At 37.8% G+C, this 15,885-nt stretch overlaps 1 protein-coding gene across 3 annotated transcripts in view; it reads right to left on the bottom strand.

The window, feature by feature from the left end:
• GLCCI1 (glucocorticoid induced 1) overlaps positions 1-15,656 on the bottom strand; it is a 116,529-nt gene extending 100,873 nt beyond the window's left edge. For all 3 annotated transcript variants that reach the window (XM_047754186.1, XM_047754187.1, XM_047754188.1), the window contains exon 1: positions 15,055-15,656. In XM_047754186.1, the coding sequence (XP_047610142.1) occupies positions 15,055-15,517 (463 nt within the window). In that variant the 5' untranslated portion in view covers positions 15,518-15,656. The remainder of the gene's footprint in view (positions 1-15,054) is intronic.
• Positions 15,657-15,885: the final 229 nt, after the last annotated feature.

Raw genomic sequence — 15,885 nt, 5'->3', positions numbered from 1 at the left:
TACTAATCATATTCCTAGTCTAATTAGGCTTAGTTATAGCTTTGTCCTCCTGACATTAATAACAGTAGGTTTGGTGAAAGTTTTTCACGAAGGAAGAAATACTTCCTCCATGAAGCTGGTTAGGGACAGTTTGGTAGGAAATTATAAGTCAAATATAACTACTTTTTTTTTTTTTTAAGGCCGCACCCACAGCACATGGAAGTGCCCAGGCCAGGAACTGAATCTGAGCCGCAACTGCGGCAATGCTAGATCCTTTAGCCCACTGCACCAGGCCTGGGATCGATCCTGCACATCAGCAACGGCAGGATCTGCTGCATTCAGATTCTTAATCCAATGTGCCATAGTGGGAACTCCAATAACCACTTCTAATAAAGACAAAATAATCCAGAAAAAAATCTTGGGATAGTTATCTAATTTTAAAGCACACTGTTCCACAGAAAAATATGAGAAATAAAGTCATTATTAAGAATGAATTCTCTCCCTTTTGGGAATAATTTGAATACAAAATTTCTTAGAATTTTTAAACTCAGATTAGAAAGGGAATGGAAAATATCTATTCATGTTCATTTATAACAACTTCTCAGGATATTAGTTAATTCTGCTAAATGTCAGTAGAACATTTTATGTAGCAATGAGAAATTACACTATTCAGTAATATATTTTTACAACCTCAGATGAACCTCAACCTTGTGAAACTGACTTCCTAAAAAGTTTGTGTAAATAACACTTTGGTAAATTGAATAATTTTACTTGCACATAAATTAGATATTCTCTAAAGCAAATAACCACCCCAAAATCTGCTCTGTAATTAAAAAAATTTTACATTATAATAAAACACAACATATAATTTTGTAATTTCCTTACTTGCTGTAATCAAGATCTTTATGATGGATCTAAAAACTTGCATAGTTTTAATTGAAACTGCCCAACAAATTTTTAAGTTTCTCCAAATATAACGACTTCAGAAACTGATTCCATACACTATAAACCAACTGTATTTTAATTAAAAATTTAAAAAAATTGATTCCATGGAAACTTACTAGACCAAAATACACTTAAAAACTCTAAATGTAACTTAGAAAGTTACTGTTTAAGTGTATTTTTCATCTTTCAAAATTGGACTAGCCATGGAGTTCCCTGGTGGCTCAGTGGGTTAAGGATCCAGTGCTGTCACTGCTGTGGCACAGGTTCAATCCCTGGCCCAGGAACTTCCACATGCCGCAGGTGTGGCCAAAAAAAAAAAAAAAAAAAAAAAACCTCAAGACTGTCCTTATATCACATACCTTTGTCCCACCTATTTCTTCCAGCAAGAGCACCCACCTCCTATTTTATGTGAAGGTCTAAATCAGTGCTTTTCCAAGTTTACACACCACTTGTGAATGATAGGCCCTAAATGAAGATAAAAGCCATCAGTTATCTAAATCATCAGACGATTTAGAAAAAAAGGCAACACAAGTATAATCTATTAATTTTCATCTGTCAGACAGTTATAGAACTGCATGATATAGTAACCACTGTTGAGTGATTAGAACCCAGCTACATAGAGAGCTAAAAGAGAAATCTCTACGTAAATCCTATGTGAGGATTTAACAAATAATTATTGCACTAGACACCATGCTGGATGTTAGAACGCTAAAAATAACAAGGTGCTATTTGGTGAAGCATACACATGCACCAAAATTACCTTCAATAACTAAACTGTCAAAGCCTCTAGAACTGCTGTATTAACTCTGGGAATAATATAGTGAGTAAATCAAAGATTAAGCTACCTTACTACGTATTTCCTTTCTTTTACATTTTGAGGCGTTTAATTTCAAAAATGATATAATATTTTTAAATGAACAAAACAAATACTAACAGCAATTTATTTCACAATTTTTCCTATGCCTTTCTATTTCCAAAATTGTTACAAGCAACTTTAGATGATTAAATGATTATACTCAACTGTTCAATGTGCAACATAAAAAATATCAACCTAGAAAATATGATTCACCTAACATCTATTTTACCAGTAAATAAGTATAATACTTATTCCATTACATAGGAATATCTGCATAAAAATGTTATTTTTTGACAACATGGCTTAGTACAAAGTAGACTAGAGCAACTGTCCTAAAGATTAACATATCTTAATTGTAATAAAACTAAAGGCTATAAAGCCAGTAATTCTTGAAAGTAAAAACTACAAATAGATAAAAAATTGAAAACAAATACATTCGGAGTATAATAAAGATAAAAAGTCATTGTGCATTCAATCAAGATGTCAAGTAAATGGTAAAAAACATACTAAAAGCTTATTTGCCATTCTAGCTCAGTAATAACACTGAAAAGTTACTGATCTCAATAGCCTCACATGGCACCACTAGCCAAGTATTACATACAACATTACTACATTTCTGCATCAGAAGTCACATCCAACAATAAAGTTCAGAATTCTGAAAGGAAGTGTGTATATCTATGTGTAGAGAGAGAAAGTTTCAACACCACCATCCTAGGCCAAAGTTTAGCAGAATATTATAATATGTCCAGATAGTAGTAAATCTTAGACCTATATGTATAATAGAAGCCACAAGATGAAACTAGCTCTCCTAAGCTTCATTTAATAAGGGAAAAATACAGAAAACAAGTATTTAGCATCAACCTAATCTTGAAAAATGAGCATAGGAACATAATAATTCATATATGAAGGCCAAAGCTCAGAGAAAAGAGTGGTTCAAATTCTTGGCCAATTTTAAATGACTTGACCTTGTTGAGAAATATGAATGTGAGCACCCCAACTGCACCTAGAATATGTATTCTGTAACTTTATTTTTTATTTTATTTTTATTTTTTGGTCTTTTTTTTTTTGCCATTTCTTGGGCCGCTCCCACAGCATATGGAGGTTCCCAGGCTAGGGGTCCAATCGGAGCTGTAGCCACCAGCCTACGCCAGAGCCACAGCAACGTGAGATCCGAGCCGCGTCTGCAACCTACACCACAGCTCACGGCAACGCCGGATCATTAACCCACTGAGCAAGGCCAGGGACCGAACCTGCAACCTCATGGTTCCTAGTTGGATTCGTTAACCACTGTGCCACGACGGGAACTCCTGTATTCTGTAACTTTAAACTGAGCTCCTCAGACATAATAGGGACTCTATAAATATTTATTTTGTAAAAGATGGAGAAAACCCATTAGTTTTATTCATCAACATACTTCCAACAACTACAAATTTCTTGAATTTATGAACAATTATCACTAAAATTACATTAAAGCTACACTCATCTTTGGCCATATGTTAACCAAAAAAGACAAAGAGTAAAAGCAAACACAATCAACTGACCAGGTGTTTTTTAATAATGGGTCACTTAGGTATGTAAAGAATGAATAGGATTTTTAAAATAGGTTTTTTTAAAGCTATCTGATAAAAATACTGCACAACATTGTCGTTTTTTCCAAAACCTTATTCCCGAGTGTAGCCTAACTCCCCAATTTTACAATGCTAATAAAACTGCATTTAGCAATGTCTGCTAATCCCTGTTTAGAAAGCATTAGACACTTAAAATGAAATAATCTGACTTTAAGCAGGAAAAGGACAGTTCATTCTTTTCAGGGTGATGCACCAGAGTACCTCCAAAAATACTTTAGAAGAAAGAAAATGACATTGTCACAAAACTTTTAAAGATATTATAATCTTTTTATAGACTACCAGTTAATATATAAACATACATATATATTTTTATGGCCACACATGTGGCATTTGGAAGTTCCCAGGCCAGGGATTGAATTGTACACTGCAGCTACAGCAATGATGGATTCTTTTAAGCCACTGCGCATGGCTGGGGATGGAGCCCGCACCTCCACAGAAACACCTGCTGTTGCAGTTGGGTTCTTAACCCATTGTGCCATGGCGAAAACTCCCAACAAATCTACATTTTAGTATGATCTTTTTGTACCTTATAGAAAGATTACTTCACAGGTTTACATAAGAACAGCAGGGTGTTCCTGTTGTGGCTCAGTGTTAACGAACCTGACTAGTATCCATGAGGATGCAGGTTCCATCCTTGGCCTCAGTCAGTGGGTAAAAGATCTGGTGTTGCCATGAACTGTGGTGTAGGTCACAGATGTGGCTCAGATCCCACGATCCTCGATTGCTGTGGCTATGGTGTAGGCCGGCAGCTACAGCTCCGATTTGACTCCTAGCCTGGGAACTTCCATATGCTGAGGGTGCGGCCCTAAAAAGACCACAAAAAAAAAAAAACAGCTAAGTTTTTTAAGGTAACTAAGCAACTGAGCCCTAGTAGTTTTCATTATCTTCTAAAATATAAATATTAGCACACTAATCCGACTTATAAATTTATATATTTTACTAGAAAAGTAAATATAATCACAGAATAAATGTCATGAGAAACTTCATCCATCATACTCTCTATATATAACACTTTCAATAACATAACAATAACAATAAAAATACCATTTCTAAAGTTACTTATGAAAAGATCCATGTTTCACATGGCTGTCAAAAAGGACTTTCAGTAAGCACAAGTGACAATGAAAAATGCCAAAACATCTGAAATAAACTGTTATAATGGAGATTGAAATATCTTTTCTACACCATATCAGCAGAGCTAGAAAAAGGAAGAGTCCAAGCAGGCACAAAGTGAGAAGATGGTATAACTTGTTGCTTTGTCCTGAGTGTGAAATATATAAAGATACTATTTTGAATGCTGCTAAAATATCAAAGCATGGTAAAAGAATCACAATGTTATGTTTGAACGGAGGCTTATGATGTTTGTTATAAATGTAATGTTTACATTGTGAAATACGAAAATACAAAAGACCTCATTTTACCCAGACTTTGAGATTTCATGTAAAAGCAACTTTTAAAAATTAAATCCAGGCTCTGTCTTAACAAAGTGGTAGGTACTTTAAGGACCAAGGGAAAGACCTACTAATGGCATAATAAGGCTTTCAAGTGCTACGCCATTCTCATGTACATACCTGAGGTCTGAATCACTGGGATAACTTGCAGCTTAAATTTTGTGCACCCTAGAGGTTAGTCCCACTTAGCTTTCTCTTTACCCAATCCCCAAAGCTTTTTTTTTGCCTTTCTATGACTTAACTGTATAACCTATTGTGTATATTTCCCTGCCCCATAATTAATTGTGTTCCAAAACAACTTTCAGCTAACTTGAGGTCAGGACTTAGAGAATTACCCTTTGGGCCTTCTACACATGCCCCCTGACCTTGGGCAGAATACCTAACTTTTCAAGACACCACTTCCTCATCTCTGAAGAGATCATAAAAGTATTCTATATTGGGCTCCAGTGAAGACCAGTTGCTGACATAAAAGCTCAGTAAATAATTCAGTAAATAACTAATTTTATTAAGAATCAATTAGTCTACACACTATAGTAACCAAAACAATATGGTACTGGTATAAAAACAGACACTTAGACCAATGGAACAGAAAGATCACAAATAAATCCACATATATAGAGTCAACTAATCTTTGACAAGGGTGCCAAGAATACAAAATGGGAAAAGAACAGTTTCCTCTATACACGGTGCTGGGAAAGCTGGATATCCACATTCAGAAGAAAGAAGATGGACTCTTATCTTACAGCATGCAGAAAATTATCTTGGAATGGATTAAAGACTCAATTATAAGATCTGGAGCTATAAAACTCCTAGAAGAAAATATAGGGGAAAAGCTCTTTGACATCAGTCTTGGCAATGACATTTTGGATATGATACCAAAAGCACAAGCAATAAAGGCAAAAATAAATAAGCAAGACTACATTAAACTAAAAAGGTTCTGCAGAGCAAAGGAAACAATCAACAAAATGAAAAGGCAAGTTAGAGAATGGTAGAAAATATCTGCAAACCATACATCTGATAAGGGTATGGTTTATTGGACACATTGGCTGTGTCCAAAATATATATGGAATTCATACAATGCAAAAGCAAAACCCACAAATAACTATATTAAAAAATGGGCCAATGATCTGAATAGACATTTTCTACGGAAGATATATAAATGGGAAATTAGAGTACAGGAAAATGTGCTAAATATCACTGATCATCAGAGAAATGCTAATTAAAACCAAAATAAGGCGTTCCCTTTGTGGCTCAGCAGTTAATGAACCCAACAAGGATCCATGAGGATGCAGGTTTCATCCCTGGCCCTGCTCAGTGGGTTAAGGATCCAGCCAAGGTCTGTGGTGTAGGTTGCAGACACAGCTCAGATCCTGCATAGCTGTCACTGCGGGATAGGCTGGCAGCTGCAGCTCTGATTTGACCCCTAGTCTGGGAATCTCCATATGCCATGCGTATGGCCTTCAAAAGCAAAAAAAAAAACAAACAAACAAACAAAAACCCCCAGAAAGATAGATTACCTCATATGTGTTAGAATGGCTATTATGAAAGAGGCAAGAAAATAACAACTTTGAGGAGGATAGGGAGAAAAGAGAACCCTTGTATGCTGCTGGTGGGAATGTAAATTGGTGGAAACAGAAAAAAGTATGTGGGTTCCCCAAAAACTTAAAAATAGAACTATCATATGCTCCAGTGATCTCACTTATGGGTATACATACAAAAGAAGTCAAGTCCATGTTCATTGCAGCATTATCTACAATAGCTAAGTTCTCAGTGGAGAACCTAAGTGTCCAGTCATGGAGGAATGGATAAAGAAAACATGGTACATATACACACAAAGGAACATTATACGACCTTTTAAAAAGGGAAATCCTGCCACTGGCAACAACATAGATGAACCCGGAAGGTACTTTGCTAAATGAAAAAAGCCAGACACAGATAAATACACAGGGGGGAAAACAAAACAAAAACAAATATGACCTCATGTATGTGTGGAATCTTAAAAAGTCTAAGCCATAGAGGTAGAGAGTAGATAAGTCCCCATACAGGGACTGTCAGGTGGGAAAAGTAAGAAGGTGTTGGTCAAAGAGAACAAAATTTCAGTTATAAGATGAATAAATTCTGGGAATCTAATGTACAAATGGTGGTTATAATCAATAATATTGTCTTATACACTTAAAATTTGTAAGGGTAGATCTTTAAGTGTTCTCATCACACGCAGGTAACTATGTAAGGTGATGGGTATGTTAATTAGCTTGATTGCGGCCATCATTTCACACTCTGTGTGTGTGTGTGTGTGTGTGTACATATACCACCAAGTTATCATATTATTCACTTTATATATATACAATTTTTATCTGTCAGTTATACTGAATTTATTTCCTTTGGATATATACCCAGTAAAACTAGGAGAAAAAAATGTCAAAAGATTTGATAAATATACACAATGGAATACTACTTATCCATAAAAAGAATGAAATAATGAAATCAGAGATTCTCATACTAAGCGAAATAAGTCAGAAGGAGAAAGACAAACATCATATGATATGACTTAAACGTGGAATTTAAAATATGGCACAAATGAACCTATTTACATAACAGAAACAGACGCACAGACATAGAGAACAGACTTCTTGTTGCCAAGTGAGAGAGAGGAGGGAATGGGATGGACTGGGAGCATGGGGTTAGTAGACACAAACTCATATTTAGAATGGATAAGCAACAAGATCCTATTGCAAAGCACATGGAATTATATTCAATCTCTTGAGACAGAACATGATGGAAGATATATGAGGAAAAAATGCATATATATGTATGACTGGATCACTTTGTTATATAGCAGAAACTGGCACCACACTGTAAATCAAGTATACTTTAACAAAAAAATGTTTAAATAGCACATAAGCAAAATATGCTAATACTTAAATCAGGAAACTAAAAATGTCAGACCTTTAATGTCTACTTCTTAAGCAAATAAATGCTCTAGTAAATATAAAAAATAAAACAAAATTGGAGGGATAATTTTCCCATAAAAAAAGTCAAAAAAGAATTATCTGGTTTTACAAACTTACTTTTCCTTTCCAAAACAGAATCTTTTCCCTACCCAAACAAATTTTTAAAAATCCGACCCATGTCATTTTAAAGATAGAGAAAATAAGATGCAAAGAGTTAGGGACTTACTATAAGTCAAATGTTAGACTTGGAGTCAAGTCTCTTGACTCCAAATCTAGTATTTTTCAGTATACCTTTTTGTTTCCAAGGCTCTTTTATGGAACCGTTTAGAAAAGAATTTCTTTGGTCTTTAACTTGACAATTTTAGAGGAAAATGCTAGGTTATTTTATGAAGGAATAATGTAGCCACATACTGCTTCATTCCATCTTCATCAGAAAAAAAGACAATCCCCAAAGCAAATTTATAGAATCAGTTATAGGGCAAGTCTAGTTATCAGTCAATGCTCATTCAATCTTTTTTTAATACTATCTATAGCAATCATTTTATTAGGTATATCATAGGTATTAACAAAGGTAACTAGGCCGCAAAGAGTTCATATCTATGTGTTCTGCTTAAGAAAACAATTAATAATAATTTTAGAAAATGTTTCAACAAAAGAGTTAATATTTTAGTAACGTAAAAGTTAAAATTAACTATATGGACCATTTCTAAATGTTCTCCCTGTGGCATACCACCTAAATAAGGGGCTATTACTGTCAGTAATTGATCATTATTTTAACTTTAGTGACACTAGGCAGTAAGCTGTAGCAATTTTTGCCTTCTTATTATAAAACATACCCAGAATTTTAGTGGATTTTTCACTTCTAGTAAGGTGAAAGACAATTTTGGACAATGACCTGCCCCACAATAATGGGTTCCACTAGTTTCTTTAACTCATCCTTATTATTGGTGAGCCATCCATCATTAAGGTGTGCCACAGTGTCACCTCAGTAAGTTACAAACATTCAGAATTCAAACCCACAAAATTGTAATTACAATTGTTAGCTCTTGGGAGGGCTGAATTAACCTAGTACCAGTTGCTGGGACAATCAATTGAGACCAGTCTCTGCTTAGTGATTCCCAGAAGAATTTACCAGTTTACCACCACATATAACTAACTTTCAATAATCATGGAGAAAAGCACTTCTGCCCACTATACTATGATTCAAGAACAGCACAGACTCTAAAAGTACACAGGGCCAGATGTAACCAGGTTCACATCCTTGACCCCTCCGGAATAAGAATTTCTTTCTTAGTCATTTTCTCTCTCCCTCTCTCTCTCTCTCAACCACTTTTATGTTGAGAAACAAAGAAATGTGACTAATCCATCCATATTCCATTTGCTACATTTACCATTCTAGGTCTTGCCTCTTTAGACATTCTGAAAATGTCAGTGGATGGCAGCACAGTGTAATAGTGCCGTGGACCAACAGCAAACTTAATCTTTAGAAATTCTCACAGCTCAGAAATCATGGCTGATCACCAGTATCAGAGTCTTTTTGAACTGGGAGCAACAGAATAGTCCTACGGAATGAACGTTGGATCTGGGTTCAGATTTGACTTCAAATCCACTTTCTTCATGAATGAAAGTACATACTGCCTTTTACATAGCAAAGCACTCAAATGTTTTCCTTTCAACCTACAACTAGAGACACAGTATAATATAGGGGAGGTTACTGAGGTACTCATGAACTTGCTTCCTGCAATTTGCCACAATAACACTCACCTGAGATAAACGGCATTTTTCAAAGCTATCTAATAAAATGAAATACTAGCACAGTATTTTCCCACAAATTCTGTAATTAATTACAATCCCACTTTTTTCAGAATTACTACTAATCCATTAAAATTTGTTTTGCAAAATAAAAATCTTACTCTTTTAGAATCAACTGAATGATGGGTAGAATCAGTCAGTTCTAAGGGTTTCAGATGAAGATTAAAAAGGGAAAGAGAGATGGCTTCTGGCTCTTCCATCAGCTCCTCAGACTTTTCACATCAACTGATTAGTAGCTTTCTCCTCCCTTTCCTCCACTTCTGGCAAACCCTTAAAGACCATCATCAGAAAAGCTCACCCTCTTGTTAAAATAAACAGAATGTAGGCTAGAAACAGCATCAGTGGTAGTTTCTTTGACATCTAATAAGAGAATAAAATTATAAATTACAGACAAAAGACAATAATGCCAGGCACAGACCCAGGACAGGTGTTTTGGGAAAGCCTATCATGGTGGTTTGGTGTTTGGGGATTTTTAAACTCTGGAGAAAATACTAAACTAAAATTAAGAACAGCAAAGCCATTAGTAGGTATTTCTTGGCAGATTATTAGCTATATGAGAAAGCTTTGATAAAAACAAGCTTTGAGCAATGTTTTAAATTTCAGATTTAAGAAAAATCCTCTCCTATTAGCCATTTATTGAACATTGCCATCTATTTCCATTTTAAGTCATTGCCGTGGAGCCAAATTGCTCCTTTGTTTTCTTATTCACATTTAGTCCACATTATCACAAATAAAATAAAATCACAAGGATGCAATTACCCTTCAACATTTCCCCAATGTACAAATCCTAATTTGCATCAAATTCCTGAATAAACACTTCAACTGAACACTTTAGTGAATGAAATGTCCTTCTGTAAAAAGTACTGTAAAAAATTTTTAGCACTCCTTCTCTCTGTGTGTGTGTGTATATATATGTATATAAATGACACACACAACTTTACAATACTGTCAAACTGACTAAGGTGCTTTTACACATGCTGGGCATACAATACTCAATATTCAATATGCTTAGAATAAGAGTTATTTAAGATGAATATAATCTTTGAACATAAAACAGTTTAAGAATTTAAAAAAGACTTCTATAAATTCAGTTATTTACTTTGCTATTCACCCAGTGATCTAGAAACTTTATGTACCTTAACAGATGGGAAAAATTAGATAAATAATGAACATTGCTCATACTTAGTGCAGTTCTCAAAGGCTGAAAACCTTTCCCAAAAAATCAGTATTTGAACTTGTCACTTCAGGAAAAAAAAGCCAAAACTTTCATTTCAGTCTCATATAAGAAAGCTCTGAAGCAAGTAACTCTATGCACTCTAGGAAAATTAATTTTAAAAGGGGGGGGGGACAGGAGGAAGACCTTATATTTAAGAATTTCAGCCTGAGCAGTGACTTTATAATAAGAGATTGAGTATCTTTAAAAAGAGAAAAGATGTGATTTAAAATGTTGGCATTTTACAAATTGAGTACAGCATGAAATTGATTCAAAAGGGATAATTTAATGAAAAAATAAACTGAAAGCAAATTAACTGATTACAACATAGACACACACACAAAACACAACACACACCACATACAGTCATTCAGCATTATATAAGCTAGTTGGCTTTGTTTTAAAATATAATCATGGTTTCTTAATGTATCAAACAATAAGGCTCTCAAGATACTCATGAAAAATTCTAGTCAAATTTCACTGGAGTTAATAATCTGTTAAGTTTTAAGCTTAAATAAACCTATTATGTTAAATCAGGAATCAACATGCTATTTTCCATAGCAGGAGCAATATAAATTATAAGCTCTTCCATGTTTTTGTTACTAGATTTGATACACTTAAAAATGAGTGGTATCCTCTATCCAGAGTACTCTCCTACAACTGTTTTTATATCTTTTAGAATTTATAATTCATCCCATTGCTCAATCTTTACAAAAAAAGAACCACAAAAGGATCTGCAATTGCTACTTACTGTCTTGTACAGTAAAACTCTGAGTATTTTTTAATTCATAGGTTTTGCTTTATGAAGTTTCAAAAAGAAGAAACCATTATATTTTCTTTGTTACTCATGATTTTAGCTTAAAGATCATTAATTTTAACATTAACATCCTCCTGTATTCTCATTTGGGTTGCTCTATTTATCTCAAAGGTAGACTTATGTATTACCATCACAAAAATAACTATTTGCATAATACTTTATGATTTTACATCTATTACAAACACATCACAGGGAGCCTGAGGATGCATTCAGTAGCTTGTCATTCACCACTTCAAGACCCTTCAGAACTAAACAAGGGGGAGGATGACATTTTGCCAATAGTAGAAGTAAAGAAATGAATATAAATAACAAACCTTGAAGTTTTAAAAATACAAAAGAAAAAAATTTAAATGCAAACAAAAATAGGATCCATTTGTATAAAAAGATAGTTTTAATCATGTTGTCTATATAGAGCAAGGTGTTTGAAAATTTATGTATCTTCTACTATGACACCTATTTAAATTTCCTAAAACTGTGCTACAAAAATAAAGGCAATCATAATCTTCTTGCTGGATTTTATAAATTAGTATCATATTAAAATTAGGTGTGCCTATTTACAGAATTCAGCTCTTCCTCAGTCTTGTGAAATAATCAATTATTTCTTTATTACTCTAGACTTAACCCTCTAAATGTGCACATTAAGAATGTTCCAGGAGATAATAGTAATCTAACATATTTAGAAATTACGTTGTTCCATAACTTCTTCTTGGCAAAACAATTACAAAGAAAATTGTTTACAGCTTCTGTATTTTCTTCCTAATCACCAGTCCATACAAAAAATAATAAATGCTCAGTTATGTCACCTCCAGTCCAAATGCTCACAGACTTGAAGCTTTTTGTAAACAATATGCCTCTATACTAAACACGCATCCCTGAGCCACCACCTACTTAACATTTTAAAATGTAGTTTCAAATGCAGCCTAACACCATCTTCAACACACAGACACACACAAACACACAGAGACACAGAGAGGAGTGTGCAGAAAAGGGAGGAGGTGGAGAGCAAGAAATGGAGCACGTTGTTGTTTTTCATTCATGCAGTATAGTGATGTCAGTGTCTGCAGCTGCAGCAGTAGCGGCAGGAGCCTTGACCTGTGGAGGCTAAAATCCACTGAAGTCAGAACCTTGCAGAATTCAAAAGAAACTGAATAATCATTTGAAAAATTGTTCAACTGTTCATAGTATGAATTTCAATGGCTATGTAAACAGAATATAGTTTACCAGTTTTAACTTAGGTAGAGAGGAGAGAGGTGCGATGTGGAGAAGTAACATAAAGGTAGTGTCATCAGGGAAGGGGGGGTTACAAAAGCCTAGATTCAAAATCACTTCAACATTAGAAACTAACAAAACCACCTGGTTTAAAAACAGCAGAAAGGCCTCTTCTATTCCCTATGCAAGCTCTCTGATGATGCAAATCTGTCTCCTGCACAACCAGACTCAGAGAAGTGTTTGCATCATGAGTATATTAAAATTGCGTTAAACTTGGATGTGCCATACTACAACAAAGGGGACAATTTCAGCCTGATCACAAATTTTATTAATATATGATGATGGACCTTGTAATTCCTAAGCAATTAAGACTTTTGAAGATGAAGAAAAACAAGTTGTACTATAATCTGTTTTAAGTTGTTAGTGTTTATCAGCAAAAGGGGAGGAGGTACTAGATGGCCATTACACTGAGCGAGCCATTGCTAAAACTACTCTTACTCTGCCCACAAAACCCTTTGTACACAATCTGTCTGCAGTGCTTACTTTATGGCCCTTACATTAGTCCCTAAAAGAAAACCCCAAAACTCAGTCTATGTACTGTTGAAGCTAAATCACTCAAAAATTTATGTAACTGCTGGCTTCTTTTCATTCTGGTACCTCTTATTTCATACAGTTGTAGGAAATGTGCAAGGGAGGTGCATATGGCATCAATCTGTTAGAAAATGGTGGCCTTTTCTATAAAATACAGCCAAAGATGTGTGTTCAGTTGTGGTCATTATTAGGGCGATCACGTTGTTTTCATTCATTCATTCAGGATTTGCTGGAGGATGTCAGTTTCTGCAGCAGCTGGCTTGACCTGGGGGAGGAGTGGGGGAGCAAATTCCTTCTGGTGCATACAGATTACAGGATGTATTTCTTGGTGCTCCTGTACACATACCACTGCACTACATCCTACTCTGCCTCACTACCAAGCGGTCTGAAAACAAGGGCCTTAGTAACATGCTAAATTACAGGTCAGAAATATTAAAACAAAAACACCAAAACTGCCATCTATCATAACACAATCACTTTCTCCAAGTCTAAGACCTTCATCAAGAAAACGCCATTAAAAAAATTCCACATACCACATAAACATTATACAGAGCTCTACAGTGTTTCCCTTCCAAGCAGAGATTTTTCCACTCAGTATGATGGGTTCTCTCCACAATGCAGCAGCAGCAGCGGCAGCATCTGTAGCCCTAGCCTGGTATCTATTACTATGAGTTACTCCTTCCTCCCCTATGAGCTTTACATCCCTGTTGTGGCTAATCTTCCTTTTCTCCCCCAGGACACAACTAGAGCATGCACTGAGTCCCTAGACATAAGCCAACCACACCAAAACACAAAACATTAAGGAAAGCCAATAGCATCCACCAGATTCACCATTACCTTTGACACCTAACAAAAAAGAAACTTGAGATCCTTTAACAGCACAACTGAACTGTTAAGCATACTTAAAAATAGGAGGAAAAAACAGCACACTCCACGAACAGGTCCTTAGAAATTTACCATGAAAGTCTCGAATTGGGCACAAACTGTTTCTAGTGCAATACTGCTCTGATGCATATGACTATATAAAGTAGAGAAAAGAGACCGGAACACACACACACACACTACACTACTTCAACTGCACATCCAAAAACTGTTCCCTCTACACACCCAACAGGATATCCTTACATCATAACTAATGCCACCTCCAAAAAACAAAAACAAAAAATTATCCCGTTAGGCACAGACACGTTATGGGAACTTTGTAGGAAAGCACAAAGAGGCTGTAGAGATTACAACCACCACCTTATCGGCTGCCGGAGAGTTTGTGTGCGTGTTTTTTTAAGTGCTTCGCCCAGCTCCTCCTTCCCCCGCTACAAACAGCAAACACATGAGCGAGCTAATCAGCTCTAAAACTGAAAAACCTTCGATGCAGGAGAGTGACGGAAGATAAAATGTGAGGGGCGGCAGGAGGGTCAGATAAAAGTTGCTTTGCAGTTCGCTCCTCCAAGCCCCGCAGCGACCGCAGGGAGGTGAGATTCCCAAAGCCACTTTCACACCTTCGATAATGCACTAGCAAAGAGAAGCCCGGAGAGGCTGAAGTTTCCACGGAGGGCACGGTCGGGAAGACGCAGCCCGGGAGGACGGAAGGGTTGGGCTCGCTACCTCTGCACACGGGCGAGCCGGGGCTCCGTCTCTCAGGTGAGTTGCTCCTCCGGTGGCTCTCGGGGGACCGTCTCGGGCGGCCCTTGGCCCGCGGCGCCTGCTCAGTCGGGGCCGCTGCTGGCGGCGGCGTCGGGCTGGGCGGGCTGGGGCCGCGGGCCGCGCCGGGCCCCGGGAGGCTGCCCAGCGAGGCGGCGGCTGCTGCGGCGGCGGCTGCGGCGGGCGGGCGCGTGGGACTGTGCTGGCTGCCCCGCAGGAGCTGGTAGGGCACCGTGGCGCGAATGGGTTGCAGCAGCCGCCCGGCTCCCGAAGCCGGGGCACAGCCCACGCCGCCGCTGCCCGCACCGTTCCCGCTCCCGGCGGCGGGGGCGGCGGGCGGGGACCCCGCGGCGCTGCGCCGCATCCTCTGCGGCGGGGGATGAGGGGTCTGAGAGGAACTGGAGGAGGAGGAGGAGGCAGTGGACATGGTGGCTCCGCGGGCCCTGGACGACGCCGGCCGACACGGAGGCACGGAGCGGGAGGCGCGCGAGCGTGTAGGAGCCGGCGCGATAGTGCGTGCGAGTGTGTAAGGGGGAGGGGCGGGGGTATCGGGGAGGGGGAGGAGTCTCTCGGCTCCCCCTTCCCAACGCGCACCCCCGCCGCCTCGGCGAGGGGGGAGGGGAAGGCTGCGAAAACAAACGTCCAACGGCCCCAACCGCTCGGCCGGGCACGATGTGGCGGTCGCGGCCGGGGCCGCTAGGAGCCCGGAGCCGCCGCCGGCGCCCGGGGCATCGCGCTGACAGGAGAGCGGGGCAATCCCCCGGACCACGCAGCCTTGCGGGGCTGCACGCGCGG

Source organism: Phacochoerus africanus, chromosome 11 (assembly GCF_016906955.1).
Source record: "Phacochoerus africanus isolate WHEZ1 chromosome 11, ROS_Pafr_v1, whole genome shotgun sequence".
NCBI classification, from domain to species: domain Eukaryota; kingdom Metazoa; phylum Chordata; class Mammalia; order Artiodactyla; family Suidae; genus Phacochoerus; species Phacochoerus africanus.
Note: the sequence above shows the minus strand (reverse complement) of the source record. Positions and strands in the feature narration are given on the sequence as shown.